General features: G+C 40.9%; 1 protein-coding gene across 1 annotated transcript in view; it reads right to left on the bottom strand.

Annotated features, from left to right (window-relative positions):
* poc1a (POC1 centriolar protein A) overlaps positions 1-16,602 on the bottom strand; it is a 47,538-nt gene that overhangs the window by 6,119 nt on the left and 24,817 nt on the right. The window contains exon 10 of the mRNA XM_030778252.1: positions 12,411-12,641. Within this exon, the coding sequence (XP_030634112.1) occupies positions 12,411-12,641 (231 nt within the window). The remainder of the gene's footprint in view (positions 1-12,410; positions 12,642-16,602) is intronic.

The following is a 16,602-nucleotide window of genomic DNA, read 5'->3' as shown; positions in this document are numbered from 1 at the left end:
GCGAAAGCAAAGCTCTTGTTTACGTGATGTTTGGGACAGCGTGGCATGGGTAATGTTAAATGGTGATACTGGCTTTACTGTGTTTCCCTCAGTCATGAGGTAAGATTGCTTACACTTGCATTTTTTTTTTAAAATCTGTGGCATTCTGTTTCACGTTTGATAATGCGTCTCAAAGGGAGAATCTTCAGATCTCCACTAGTGACCAACCATTATTCAAGAAAAACACAGCAGCTGTTTGATCCTAGTTCCAACTAATACATTATACTTGACCAAACTCTTTAATCAGTGACCAATCACATCCAATGCCGTCGCAAACTTTAAAATTTCATTTTAAAAGTGGTATGTGAATTAAAATGTAAAAAACTAAGTATTTGAATAATAATTCAGTAATATTATTTTCTTGTCACAACCACAAATCTTGTAGAGTGAGATCATGTTTCCAATTTTAAATCAGTGTTTTGCATAGATAGAGGAGTGAAAGTTCACAATGACCCACTGCGGATGGAAATGACTTGTAAATGAGGTTATCTATGACTGTCTCCACGCAAGTTTTAACAGGGTGAACAGGAGGGCAAAATCAAGGAAACCAAAGGAACTCATCTGTATATTAATGGATTAAAAGGACGGCTCTGAAGGGAAAGACACCACGTGAGAAAAAAGAAGAGAATCATATAAAACCAGCTAGTCAAACTAGGCTAAATGAGAATGCCCCATAAAACCCTTTGCATTGTAGGTTGGTGGCCCACGCCGAAATAGTGAGAAAAAACTTTGAGTGTGAAAGTAATTCTGCAAAGCTTTGTTAATATTTTCCCTCCAGTTCTTCATTTACTTTTTAAAACTCGTATTATGAGGCCATTAAATCCTGACCGAGCTCGATCATGCTCTATTTTTGTAACGCTGGCAGCCTGTTTCACCATCCCACAGCTGCGGTTTGGGTTTTTCAAACTGGAGCTGGACGTCAGTTTGGCGAGTGCCATGCCCGTTAAGTGATGGTTACGACTTCTGCGCTCATTTTAATATAGTCTCCTATTAAATCTTTCAAGATGTCACCGTCCAGTGGATCCTGTTTCTCATAATGGAGCTCATCATCTATTGCTACGAGAGGGCGACGGGCTCCGGCTACAGCTTTGGGTGGCTCGGGGAAAAAGTGTGAAAGTGAAGACCAGCTAACGCAGCAAATTCCTGCGCTTCAGGTTCAAATGTGAATTATTCATCGTCGTCTCCAGGATACTGGATACACAAGACATTTTAAGGCCCGCGCAGCTGTGACTAAGAATATTCATCACAACTTACATCCAAGCACAACTTGACTTAGCTTACAGTATTTTTTTTTTTTTTTTTTGAGGCAGAAATAGCAAAAGCAATGGCCCTTTTAACAAAGGAACCATTATTACTGAACAATAATGGTTGTATTAAGACGAAACATAAAGAATATTTGAGAAAGAAAAGATGTTAGAGAGTGAAAGAAATTAGAGAAAAAAAAAACACAGAAACAAAAAAAAGGACCAAGAAGCAGTGCAAAGGACAGTGTGAATGAAGAGCTAATGAAACATGCAGTCACACTGAAAACATTCAACAGAAACTCTGATATCTCCAGATTTTGGGTTGGTAAATACTCTTTCAGGTTTTTAGAAGAGAAATCTATCCACTAGCACTGAAAGAAAAAAAACAGCGACAGCACATTGGCAGAAACCAGTTAAAAGTAGACTATATTTGTAGAAGCCATTTATTGCTCAGCTCTTTATATTTCCAGAATGAAGTCCAACAGTGGGATGTGTGAAGTCTGGTGGCAAATGTAGAAAACTAAATAACAGTGATTTGCCAGTTAAAGAGGTCTAGCCCTGTCTGAACTACAACTCTTTGGTTGGGGATTTATCAAACATTGCTGTCAATTCAGATATCAGTTGGTACAATATGATGTTGGCCCTATGGCGATTTCTTCATTGCACTTATTTTTGTCATTTCATACTTTTGCACATTTTAGCTAACTGTTTTTATGCATTTTTAACAAATGCCATTCGTGTTGACAAGTACGCGGAGATACTTCGACACGCTGTTCAAAATCTATTTAATTTTGACACTGGTCAGTACTGATAAGTTGGTACCATTTAGAGGGACTTCGGACAAAGACCTGGTCTATAGAGACGGTGGTTGGCTTAGCGCTGTTGTTTCTCTTTTTAAGATATTACCACTCCTTTGCGGATGCTGGTGTTATGGTCAACATGGGGAAGATCCGCCATTTTCCTCAGAGTGATGTCCAGGATATGGGGGCTCATTTTACAAATACTAAGGAAGCACTTATGCACGTTAAGTCAGTTTCAGACGGTGCGATATGACACGTTACCACTGTCACTGTCACTGTCTCCAGAAACAGACTCAATGTTGTGCAGCGCAAGATTCTGATCCTCAATCCTAGATTCTGATCCTCATTCTCTGCCAGCTCACACTATAGCAGAAGAAATCTTCAAGGCTTTGAATGATTTCATTCAGAAGAGTCATATTGATTGGGGCCACTGTCATGGAATATGTACTGATGGCATAAGGGCAATGACAGGTCGCCACAGTGGTCTGGTGAAACAGGTGAAAGCAGTTGCCCCAGTCGCTGTTTGGAAGCACCGTATCATCCATCGCCAGGCCTTGGCGACCAAGAAGATGCCCAAAGAGCTGCGCACAGTCCCGGATGATACAGTAAAAACCTAATTTAATCATGCGCCATGAATGCCTGTCTCTTCTCCACCCTCTGCAATGAGATAGGCGCTCAGTTCCAACAGCTGCTCCTGCACTACGAGGTCTGGTGGCTGTCCCGGGGTAAGGTCCTCACCTGCTTGTGTGATTTGCACGAGGAAGTCCTCCTCTTCCTCGCCGAAATCAACTGCCCACTAATGAAGCGCATGGCAGACATGATCTGGGTTGCAATGTTGGCCTATTTTTCTGATATCTTTGACTGGATAAACATACCGAACACCTCTCTGCAGGGAAAAGAGTGCCATGTCTTTTTGGTAAACGATCAGGAAAAAGGTCTGGATTCAGGAAAAAGTTGGACCTGTGGTGTGCTCATGTTGAACAGGACTCGGTGGAAATGTTCCCAGCCTTGGAAGATGTGGTGGGGAGGGCAGGGCTGCAACTGGACTCCGTACAACAGGTGGTTATTGCGCATTTGAAGGGGTTGTGTGTAGGGCTGTCACGGTGAAGGAATTTCCCCTGCGGTGATTTAGGGTGGCTCAACAGCGCGATATGTGGTACTTCCGACGTTTTTTTTACTTCTTGCAAATTACTGCATTTATCCTGATTTTAGTGCTATATAAACCATCTTCATTGTTAGATTATTATTAGGTATATTGTTCCTTTTTAAAATGACAAAGATGACTCAGTTTTAAAACAAATGAATAAAACAACATACAAAATACTTATTTATTGTTTAACGGGTGGGCGATCTCGCCAAAATATCATATGGCGATCTTTTATGGTTGAATCACAATTTTTCTTACCTCTTTTAAAATGTAGGCTAGTTATAGCCAAACTATAAATAGTTTTGAAGTTTTCTATTTGTACCTGATTAAAGAAAATATAACATGAATGATGCCAAAGATAAACTTTTGGCATGTTCTTTGGGATGTTTTCGTTCGAGATGGCTGAACATGTGAGAAACCAAACCATTTCCAAACTACAGAAACGCATCCTTTTTTTTGGCACCGCATCTTCTTCATCCGCAATGCTGTCTTCTAACAAAATAAGTTACACGTTTAAGATGAGTAGTGAGTCCAATGAGCATCAACCTAATTGTGTCACAACCAATCACGCTTTTTCTTAGTTCATACGGAGTAGAAAAGTTTGGACAGCGCTGTTATTTATTTATTTATTTAATGACGCGATCTGTACAATTCCTCTGAAAAGCAGATCATATGCCAAATTAGGATTGCCCATCCCTGTGTTAAATGCCAAACACAGAAGGGCAACGAGGCAATAAGAACGCAAAGTAGGCTATACGCCTTTGAGAATAAATAAAGCAAATTGTTTATGCTAAATCTTTTAAGTGCACATCTACGTAGCCTCTGGGCCATGAGCAAAAATAAATAGTGGACATGAGAAAAAAAAAATGATCAAAGTTTCTCGTGCGCACAAGAAACGATTTAAATTTTATTTTCCCAACTGAAATAGTGGGCTCGTGCGCACGCATTAAAGTGTAAAACAAGGTGGGCCTAGCCTCATGAAAAAAAGACAAAGACTTGAACATAGCGGTTGTGGCGGTTGCTTGCTATCCCCTGCGGTTGGCTTGTCAATAGCGTGGTATTGCAATATTTCGGTTATTGCGACAGCCCTAGTTGCGTGAGCTGTTGGAGAGTACTTTGGAGAGGAGACCTTCGCAAATCAGTGGGTGAAAAATCTATTCTCTTTCCCAGTGACACCCCAAGCACTTCTTAACTTGCTGCTTCACTGCTGATGTTAGTAGGGCAGCCTGGGCCTAAAGGTTAGAGAAGCAGGCTTGTGTCCAAAAAGTTGTCGGTTCGATTCCTGTACTGGCAGGAAACATCCACGGCTTAAGTGCCCTTGAGCAAGGCATTTAACCCCCAACTGCTCCACTGTCCAAGACAGCAGTGTGCGTGAATTGCAGTGGCTTCTTACCATGATCCCAAGGACACGCAATTCTGTCCACCGTGTATATGGTTGAATGAGAATTATTATTATGTTGTACTGCTGTTACAGTCAAAACAGGGGTGATCAGTTTGTCATAATTTTCCAAAACTACGCTGCTAATGTATTATAGCATGCCATTATATATTAGGTTCCATCCCAGGTTCAAAGACAGGAGACAGTTGTTTAGAAGCTTGCATTCTGGTGAAAGGTCAATGTCTAAAGTCAATTGAACTATACAATTTCAAGCCTTTAGGAGCACACAGTGGCTCAAAACTGATTTTACATAAAGGTTCTCTCTTATCTTTTAAACTGGCATATAATAATCTGGTATTCTTTTTCCTTCCAGTAGCATGTCATAAAAATTATTATGTCAACAGAATCCAAACAGAATTTATTTTTTAGGAGGATGCCCAAACAAAGCAGGCCTGCTTGATCTACATCCTTTGTATATTTAAACAAATGTTGAAGTAGGTTCTGTCATTAAGGTTGTTAAATGAAGGCTGAGTAGCTTTTGTCATGGTACAGGCCAGTATCTGAGGTGAGCGGAGCTCCTTTCAGTTCCCTTTGATGAAACGGCGGGAACAGCCAAAGTTCGATAGGGCTTTGTGGAGGAGGGGGAAAGGCTGGTTTTCTCTGTGAAGGAGACTGCAGGCCTGGAATGTACATAAGTGCTCCCACACGGGGCCAAAGAGCCCCCTCAGACAACGGCCCCCATCAAGGCCAGAGTTCTTTACCACATGCCAAAGGAATAGCGTTGGGACACGAGGACTTCCTCCTCTCAATTGAAACCATCTGCCAAAAACCTCAGTGCCCCTTGCTAGCAACCAGCACCCGGTACCACCAGCATGACGACAGTTTAGGTATACATACGATCAGGAAAGAGGAACATCAAAATAGAGCCCTGAGGAAATAAAAACGAACCAAACCAAAACTTAACTTCTCCCAATTCATGGCCAATCACAACACATTAATCTATAACAATCCTGCTCTGATTATTTATGCGATTAAAAGATTTATGGAATAATTTAAGAACGGAGGTACACTGGATTCCACGAAGCATTCCAGGGTTCCATTTCCAGTGCACTAGCACAATAGTACTGTTTGATTTACAATACATGAATCATGTTGTCGTCCACTGAGATTCTGACATTAGCATTTCCTCTCAAATCGTGTCTGCCTGGAAAGAGTCGTCTGAGTTCATGCTGAGTCAAGTGGCATAACTATGAAACATTCATAGTAGCTCTCCTTTTTGATTCATATGAAACATTCATAGTAGCTCACTCCTTTTTGATTCAGCCTGGTCATATGACTCATTTCTAGAGAAAACAATTTCTGAGACAACTTTGCAGCTGCTATTAAAACATATGGAGTTAGTTAGCACTGTTAGTCAGATGACAAGAAGGAAAGCTATGGGAAGGAGAGAGAGCTTATTTGACTCAGTCTTTAGCCATTTTTCAAGGCTCAAAGCATAGTTAACTTAAACACCAGTGAGAAGAATAACCAGTCAGGCCATTCTCACAAGGGCCTTGTTGCCTGTAAATGTCCTTAATCAACGCTCAATGCTCAAAAAAAAAAGAAAGAGCAGTGCCGCTGGCCAAAGTCAAAGCCTTTGGTCACAGCCATTTCTCTAACAGACTGCTGATGAGAATAACAACAGCAATAGTCCATTTCATGTAGAGAAGTGGCACAGGCTGGTAAATAATACTGCTCCTTTTCCCCAGGGAGAAAAGAGCAACCCAGCACTTAGTCACAACAAGGGATCAACTGCTAAAAAGGAAAAAAAAAGATTACCTATGGAAATAAATTATACTGAGGGCGTTAGACACTTTCATCTGTGAGCCGACATAAATAAATAAATAAATAAATAGATGTGTGTGTGTGTCTGTACGTGTGTATACATATACATATATATATATATATATATATATATATATATATATGTGTGTGTGTGTGTGTGTATTTATACATACATGTAAAATACATATGAACCATGTATGTTAGTATGTAGTGAAGTAAGTATGTAAGTAGGGATGACACAGGTACCGGATTCACAATGAAACATCTCGATTCATGGGTTTTATCAAGGATGCATCAGAAGCATCAGAAGGTGACTGGCGTGGACTTGGGGAGTCAAGTTTCCCAGAATGCATTTCACCCAAATTTCACAAAAATAACGGCAATGGCGACAAGCGAGCTACCACATAACTTTAACTTTCGTATTACGACTGTTGTTCTGTCACCAAATGTAGTTTTTAATATTTTTCAGGTGAGAAATTAATATTTCAGAATCCGAAAACTGGTAGCGCCTCCTTTAAAGGCCTAAATGTTCGGAGATGTGACATCTACTAGTGGACCAAGCTAACTAGCTCCAGAGCCTCTAGCCAGCAAGAATGCTGCTGTTTCAAATGCAGTTTGAGCGTACTGCACCCTATTGCACGGGAGTCCAGACTCCTGAGTTGAACTTGCAAGTCCAAACGGGAGTATGTACTTGGCGTACTTCAACTGAGAAACAGCTACGGGCTGACATAGAAAATGAATGACTTCCGGTCGCTTTGATGCTCTTGCCACCTCCAGTATGAATGCACAGCAACACAGAAAGGCACACAATATAACTGCATGTGTAGAACATACACCAAAACCACTGATATGGTGAATTATGACCACAGTCTGCTACAGCAGTAAACTGATACAGTGACCTAGAGTAAACGCTGCTGTTGAATGCATCTAATACAACATGACTGTCTGCAATGAGGACTTGGGCCTTTGGGATATCAGACTACACGTTTGAAAGAGAAGCTAGATAACATTGTTTGGCTACCAAGCCATGTTAGATACATGTTCAGCTCACACTTATTTACGTGTACCCAGTGGTTTAATAATTTCCAGTGCACAGACTGTAACTACAGACTGCGAGTCGCAGATATATTTACCATTGCTTCATTTAGAAAGAATAAATTAAACATTATAGTGTAACTGCTCGTTAACGTTAGTGGTCTTCCACTGATAAACATGGCATTAGCTAGCTTTGTGGGTAACCTAATTTAGCAGTGGACAGCATTATAAACTGTTGTAAGCAATGTTACCAGAGAATTTTTAAAAGTGACAATGGAGAAATGACAGGACCGTTGTTTGTTTACTCGCCAGAACTGCCACACTGTTTCATAAATAATCCTACAATCAAGTTTGTCGACAGCTTAGCCTACACCTCTCAACTACCATAACGTTAAGCGTAATTTTGATGTTTGACTGACGGTACCAGCTTTCACGTTACTGCAGCAAAACCAGGCATAGCTGACATGAATGTCATAACATGGTTGAAGGATCCATCTTCCATCTCTCCATTTCTTTTTTAATTGTCATTTATCAGTCGTTATAAACACAGAGACTGATTTATCTGCAATTAGCCCATATCGGCACGCCAGTTTATTGCTCGGGCTATAACACGCACACGCATATATATATATATATACACATACATGCAGATATACAGGGGTGGACAGTACTGTATTTAAGTACATTTTTCGAGCATCTGTACTTTACTTGAGTGTTTTTTTTTTGGAAACTTATGACTTTTACTCCACTTCATTTGAAAGACAAATATTGTACTTTCCACTCCACGACATTTCTATGAATGTTCGCATTACTTTGAAGCATAGCTTTGAAATCAGCAGTTGAATTTTCTTTTCTAAAATGCGAAACGCCATATTGTGTTCGTCACACGAGAAAAACCAATTACAGTGAACTACTCCAGTGCTGTCAGTCAAGTGCGTGCTGCATCTTTTTAACATTTGAACTTGGCGGTTTTACTGATGGCTGCTACTATGGCAGAAAAAGATGATAAAGCACCCATAGCCATATCTTAAGTCCATGTTTGAGATTTTTTAAATCAACTGGTTTTCGAGCTAACTGCTTCCCGGATGCCTAACTTTTTTCGTAGGTGGCTGTGATGTGGTGCTCACTGCTCACTTACAGTCATATTCACTGCAGCAGATATGAGATGCGACTTGAAAATCGCAATTAATATATTTGTGAATGTGTGACGAATCTGGTGACAGAGGCAGACCACAACTGCTACAGTTAACACAGCTTGTGAACACAAACGGGAACCAGTTAGCTTGGAAACCATTTGGGACATAACCCTGGGTCCTGCTTACGCATATTCATGGTTAGCTAGCAAAAATGCTGAGTTAACGTTACTAACAAAAGTCCTTTCAGAAATGTATGTTTTAATCTTGCCTCATAAACACAGTACTATTGGGAAGTTCACGTGAAGGCAGTGGATTCACCCAGGACCCAGTCCGACTATGAGGAGAGGGGGCGGGAATCAAGAAGCGACGAGGGTCATTGAGCTGTCTCACATTTCAGGCAATGCTATGTAGTAGAAGTAAAATTAACCTAGCTTACAACATTGTGACATGTTTATCCTTTTAAGGCCAATCTGAGTTAACCTAGGGCCTATTCAACTGAAGCTATACACTGTCTTTTATGGAGGAAGCATTCGAGTCAACTGTGTTTCTACAGGCTTTGTAGCATATTCCACAAGCTTTTTATTCTACAGGTTCTACAAGCAAGTCTGTGCATTCAGTAGGTTGTTTCAGAGTCATTAGGCTCTGTGAATGCATTGTGGCAAAAATACAACAATGTGTTGACATTAAAAAGAAAATGTACTTTTGAATACTTAAGTATTTTTAAAAGCAAGTGCTCCAGTACTTTAACTCAAGTAAAAATTTAGCTGAACAACTTTTACTTGTATTGGAGTAATATTTGACCAGGAGTATCTATATATATATATATATATGCGTGTATGTGTGTGTGTGTGTGTGTGTGTATGTATATATATATATATATATATGCGTGTGTGTGTGTGTGTGTGTGTGTATGTATATATATATATATATATATATATGTGTGTGTGTGTGTGTGTGTGTGTTGTATGTATGTCTGAGAAAGAGAGAGAGAATATGGAGTCTAGACTATTCGGGACTGTTGACCAATAGTCTTGCTGTAAGGACTGCAGAGCCCATCATGAAAGCAATAGACCATCTCTTGCACAAATGAAAATACTGTCAAATTCAGTTAGTATATACCTGCTCAGGTTTGCCAACTATTTTCATGTCTGACTCCATGGGTCTTGGTCTGATTTCCAGCCACTCTATATGAATGTCTTAAATCATCCTCAGTGCTGCTTCTCTCACCTGACCTAGGACCTGTTGATTTAGGTTCTGCTTTTCATATCAAGTCTCTTATTTAAACCTTCATGAGCAGCATCCTGTAACGGGCCTAGGATCAGTGAATCAATGCACACACATTTCCAGCTGCAGGCAGTATAATAGGCCAAACTCAAGACAGTCCAACACAGGTCTTGGACAAGTCCTCACTATAAGAATTTAGCACCATGTTCAGTACAGGGGAGCACCTTACTGTCCAGCCCATATAAAATAAAAAGAACACAGATCATAAACTAACTACCATCACAACTGACAAGTAAACCCTAAGAAGATTAATCCAGAAGAAATCTGGTGACCAGCAAAATAATTATGAAACACACTTGTTCAAATTTCACATCAAAGACTTCATCTTAAGTGTGTAGCTGTATAATGCACGTAGCAGTTAATCTCTGAAACAATGACCTACGGCTCCAACCATAATGCCTTCACACATTTCAGTCAGCATCACCTGCGAGATGAACTAATTAAGCTAAAATAATGAGAGTGTTGAATGGTGGGTAGTTTGTCAAAATGATACAAAACTTGGTGGGCAATGTTGCTTACAGCTGTGAGAGAGAGTTACAGGGGAAGGAGAGAGAGAAAGAGAGAGAGAGAAAGAGAGAGAGAGAGCACTGTTTGGAGCAAGGAAAACAGCACCCCTCATTTACACTGTGGGACAAACTGGAGACTCATGAATCTAACCTGAGACATAGTAAAGAAAAAACAGACTGCCACTTTTGTCTGGGCACAGAAGACAAACCGACCACGAGATTCTGCCCCTAAAGCAACAAGGAGAGAGAGGGTCAAAGCACATCAAGTGGAAGTGTATGAGCACCATAACTTCACTATAACCTCCACTGTTAAGACGAGGCTGGCACAAAATTACTCTTACAGTCAGAGCAAGCCTGACATCAGTGCCTTTTCAAATGAACCTAAACATCAGAGAGTGAGTGTGTCTGGGAAGAATAGAGGCAAAAGAGGAAGACAGATTGAGAGAAGCGTGGAATACCGGATTTGACGTGATGGCATGACCTACTTTGTGCCCCCACAAAATGCTTTATCGACGATGTTCGTCTGCGTTATCAGCACTACAGAGAGTGTGCCTTGCATGAATCGAAACGGAGTCTAGTGCTCTCACTTGTGTAACCAGAGCCATATACACAGAGCTTGGCACTGTGGGAAAGTAAAGGCTACTTTGTCTTTCTACTGAAAAGGAACGCTACGAGCCTGACAAAATGAGAGCCCCATTCAATCAAATGTAAAATACCAAAACATGAAACTATGACATCTCACCACCGAAATGAAAATGAAAGTGTTAACTGAAAAAAGGCAGAATAAGCCAGTGTAATGTTCGATCAAATATTTTAGAGTCGCTTGATTTTGCGACGGCTGCATCTGTGGCATTGAGTAAGAAGTGGAGAATCACAGAAATAATAGAGATGGATATGTTATATTATTTTAGACATATCTTACCCACCTTGTTTAATTACCAACATCAAAGCACAAAACGGTATAACATAACGCTGTCTGTTATTATTGGGAGTCAGGGAACAAACTATGACATTTTCTCCTGACACAGAGGTGACAGGTCATCTTACATGAAGGGTTAGAGTCAGAGCTGAATGAGAACAGGAAACAAGGGCGCGCAGATTCACCGCTTAAAGCCGACTCCTGCTGTTCCATGACATCTCACACACAGGAGCGTCAGAGATCAGTGGCACAAAGCAAACGGTGCTGTTGTCAATGGGAATAAAGTTTAGATGCGCCGATTCCCTGCTGAGGTCCCTGTGGTCCACTGGAAAAGAGTGAGCGATGAATAATTCAGTGGCAAGCTTATCAGGGCCTCAAAGCACAGCACAGCTGCCCAGGACAGTCATCAGAGAGGGGAAAAGACAAACACTAATGGAAACATGGTGTGGCCGAAGACTCCAGTCACAAACGCAGACCTGGGATTAGCCTTAAGACTTTAAAAGTGCACGGGTCGAAGAAATAAAGATTACAAGAGCTGCACTTTGTTTAGGGCGAAGGGCTTTCCAAAGGTTAGGCTTGGAGTTATAGTTAGAGTTTGGGGTGAGGGTTAGGGTAAAAGTCTCTTCAGGATTTAGGAGGGTAGGACAAAAAGTTCACCAAAAAAAAAAAAAAGGTGAGGGTACAGACTTTCTCATCCAAGATTTGTCTCTCTGTGAATTTAAAGATTTACTGAAGAAAACTGACTTACAACAGGAAAAGTCGAACAATTTAAATATGGGTACAGAAAGTGGAGTGGTATGAATGTCTTGTCAAAGAGTTTTCCTTGGCCAAGTGTGTGCACGTTGTTATAGCGTTTATGTAAGCCTAGCTTCGGTACTAAAAGTAAAGTGCTGGTTGTTGGCATTTGATAGTATTTATGTCTTTTGGTACAGCAAGTCTGATGGGGCTGTTAATATACAGGCTGGGAAAGGGTCAACATCTGAATTGTGCATGCTAATTCAGTCTCTCTTGTATCTGTGTGTGTGTGTGTGTGTGAGAGAGAGAGAGAGAGAGAGAAAGAGAGAGACACACAGTAAGAAATACATGTACTGTGTTTACCTGCGTGAGCACGTCAAGCTGACTCACGATGTGCTCCAGGGTGTTTGCCAGGGCAGTGGGCACCTCTCCATCTGGAGATGCTTGCTGCTGCTGCTGCTGCTGCTGCTGCTGGGGGCATAAAAGGGAGACACTGGGACCTCTGGATGTCTGAGAGCTCCGACCTGGGCTACTCCGCCTCCTCCTCCCCAGCCGAGAGCCATGGCCGTCAGTCAGCTCAGCAGCCTCTGACGCCTGTGGAGAGAAATGTCCAAGGTGATTTGTTTTAATGGAAACATTCAAAAAAAAAAAAAAAGGATGGATTCAAAATGGATACATTTGCCAAATGAATAAATTGCGTAAGCCACAGAAACAAACATGACATGACTTGTGCTACAACAGGAAGTGCAGGTTACACGTGGCCACATATGTGTGACTGTCAAACTTCATAGAAACAGAGAGAGAAAAAGAGAGAGAGAGTCAAGGGGCATGTGTAATGTCTTGAACTCAGAGACGAGATGGGGGAAAAATAAACAGTCAATGGAGTAGGTAGTCAGCAGGGCAGCTGTCTTGCCATAAAGCACCTCCTGGAAACATCTGGCTAGCAGGTGCCATTTGAGTACCTCTTCCCTGGTCCAAGGTAGGTAAATATTTGCTGTGCGAGGCTGCTGATTTCCAGGCAAACAGGGCCGCTGTAGAACGCCGCTAATGTGATGCTTGTGAGGTAAAGCTGGCTTTACTGAAAACAAATAGGGTCTTTGTATGGTAAACAGAGAAGTCCTTTAAGATGAATCCCTCCATACCAAGGAGTATATTTAGGTACTGAGTGAGAAAGATTAGCACAGAGAGCGTGTGTGCCGCTCCTTGGTTTTTACAGCAGAATTTAGTTTGAATAACGTCATAGCGCATTGACAACAAATACTAAAAAAAACCCCAAAAAAACACTTTCATCTCTTACTCAAAAAAATTTACACATGAATCTGGAAATTATAAACTGTTGGAGAAGGTTCTGGGATAAAGAAATCGTAAGTCATCATCAAAATGCTTCAGTAAGTATATCTTGCAATTCTGGCATTCCATGTGTGCAGTAATCAATAGCATCTTGCCTTCCTTTAATTTTTGTGTTATGTTTGCTAGAAGTCAAACCATGATGTGATTACATGTGTAACTGAACTATCGATGGCCTATAAAAGTATTCTTTTTTAGTTGATTTTTTTTTTTTCCCCAGCAATGGGTCTTGTCAGAGATGTACTATAAACTGCTTTTCTTTCCAGTCTGGCTCAAAGGGAACATAAAACTAGCACTGCCAACACAACTAGCCCAGCTGTTGGATGCTAGCATGAGCTAGGCTCTGTGTGGAAAATCACCTTGCCAAGGTTACAAATCCAAAGCCTGGGGACCAACTGGAAACCTTCAATCACAAAATTAAAAATTTATTCTATGTTGATGACTAAGTCCTGCTGCCTTTTTTTTTTTTTTTAAAGAAGTATTTATTACAGCGCCAAGGGGAGGACAGTCTTAACCATCAGGATCCATCTCTTCACATCCAAAGAAAAGGTGAAAACGTTTAGTCATTTGTCAGGTCTGAGTAAACTCTGTTTGGATTTCTATTGGTCCCCCAGCAATGGTGCGAGGAGAAGACGCCACAAGGTGCATTTTTGCAGCACCTGGTAAATGGAAGTGAGTTTGCCAGTTCAAATATTGACTTACAGAGAGGTATACCCCTAACATAAACCATGGCTGAACCAACATGCTCCTCAGCTATATTTAATCAGGTTAGTCGGCTTGTGGGCTAAAGCTCAAAAGCGTACAGTTACAATGAGATTTTCTTATGGCGGGAATAAAGGCATAGTGTTGGCAAAGCATTGCATTACAAAGTCAATAACGCTGTGATCAATCACTGGGATCACCCAGCAGTAACTCAAAATGATAAATGCATAAAAGCTGCTGACCGTATCCAACCAGTTTTCTTTTGGACCTGCCGCGTTCAGCGGGGTTTGCTGATAAACACGCTTTTTTTCTGTTAGTGGGGTTTCCTGACAAATAAAAATGTGAAACGTGCGTTCATGTCTTGCCATGATTACACACTATGCCAATCGGTTGAGTGGTTCAGGAAAAAAAAAAAAGAAACTTTTGGCAGAGCAAGTCCTTTAAATACTTCTTGAATTGTTAACTGTCCTTAATTAAAAGAAGGTACAAAAACATGCTGACTGAAGGCGTGAAATTTTTAGCCTATGTTGAGGAGGAATGGAGGCAGTTGGTTGGGGTGACAATTTGTGAGAGCATGTTCTACAGCAAGGCTGTGCTGTAATGGACCTAGAGTGCCATGTTACTGGTGGACAGCGGACTTGGGATGAATGTGAAAGGAGGCAGAGACTTGAAGTGAATACAGAAACTTATGAAAGTGGTTAGCATGTGCTGAGCCAACAAGCTTCAACAAGACAGGATTAACTCTCGTTGAGTGGAGGACGTATTTGCAGCTCAGCAGTCAAACAGCTGCTCAAATACAAACACACACGGAGACACACACAGACTGGCACAGGGACACACATTCACACACTAACGCACACACACACACACACACCCTTTAACACCCTCCTGATGAATTACCTGGACTGGAAAAACCAACAGTGGAAAATTTCCTGGGGCCCCAACGAAACTCTGAATTGCACTGGTCTGACAGAACCATCAATAGCTGCTTCCTGCATACAAAACCATTCATCAAGCCTTGCTACAAACACACACAGCAAAGGAGCTTGTATGGACTCCTATATACAGAGGAGAAAGTTTTGCCAATTTATGTAGGAAAGGCACACGCAGAGAAAATTGCCACAGACAAATCCAGACAATGGATAGCCAAGGACTACAGTAACATGGTGGTAACAGCCATATCATGTTTACTCAACCTTCACCATACAAGCTAAAATCACAGTCAGTGTGACAATGGAAAGTAATGCAGAGCTTCAAATATGGCAGGCATATGTGAATAATAATAATGAACTAGTCTATATTTCAAAGCTTGAACTTTGAAAAACAATTGTCAGTTTTCAAATGTGTGCGGTTTCAGGCAATTTTCACATTTTATTGCCATATGGCTCAGAGCATATGATGCAACCAAATACGTCAATTATGTCTACACGATGCCTGGCTTCCATTAATGAGCAGACTATAAAAAAAATACATTTTGCATTGTCCTCTATAACAAGTCACACAAACAAATGAATATATGAAGGTGTATACTTAATGTAATGAATAAAACAAACACTTAAAAGCAACAAAAATCTTCACCCAAACCCCCCCAAAACAAACAAACAAACAAACAAACAGACAAACAAACAGACAAACAAACAGACAAACAAACAAAAACAATCTCTGCTCTGAAACTAGTATTGAGAAAGGGTGAAAACAAAGGAACTAACTACAGGGCGACACATCTGCTTCAGTCTGAGAACAGTTTCAAACAGATTCACTGTTCTGCAGGACAACTCAAAGTTATCTTATGGGAATGACTCAGAAACAGCTCGTCTCAAACAAGCACTGAGTTGTTGAGAGAAGAGCTCAAACACGAACAACAAGTGAATGAAAACATTTAGACACTGTATACACTCACAGCATGCATTAAAAGACATGAGATATAGTGAGAATTCTTCTCTCGCTCCATGAGAGTGTGTATGAGTACGTGTGTCACTGTGTGTGTGTTCTGTCTCATAGCTCATCGAGGCTGGGGGAAAGAGAACAGAGCTCTCATTCCAGTCTTGCGACTGCGTGTCACGGGTCTTTGGCCTTTGATGTGTAGGCTTGTAACCTTGTTTCTCTCAGCACTCTCTTATCAATGCCTGCACTAGCTCATGTGCTGAGATTGGGCCACAAAGAACAGCAAGCATGGAAAAGGTCCAACCAGCCTCGCCAAAAAATATGAACCAAGTTGATTACAAAGGGTGCTGAAGACACATCACTTACTTTCCATATTTTTGTGAGGTAGAGGTTTAAAAATAAAAAAGGGTCACAATACACAAACACAATATTTATCTTTTACATACACCATATCTGAATATTTCTCTCTGAAAATTTCCATCAGATCTATAATATGCCTTTATTTGTAACACCACACATATGGCATTTCTCACACTCAACATTCTCACCACTTAGACACATAGCGCCTCATTTAAATGATATACTGTATCTCTGTGTTTACATTTGCAGACATTACTCATCG

Source organism: Chanos chanos, chromosome 6, assembly GCF_902362185.1.
Source record: "Chanos chanos chromosome 6, fChaCha1.1, whole genome shotgun sequence".
NCBI classification, from domain to species: Eukaryota; Metazoa; Chordata; class Actinopteri; order Gonorynchiformes; family Chanidae; genus Chanos; species Chanos chanos.
Note: the sequence above shows the minus strand (reverse complement) of the source record. Positions and strands in the feature narration are given on the sequence as shown.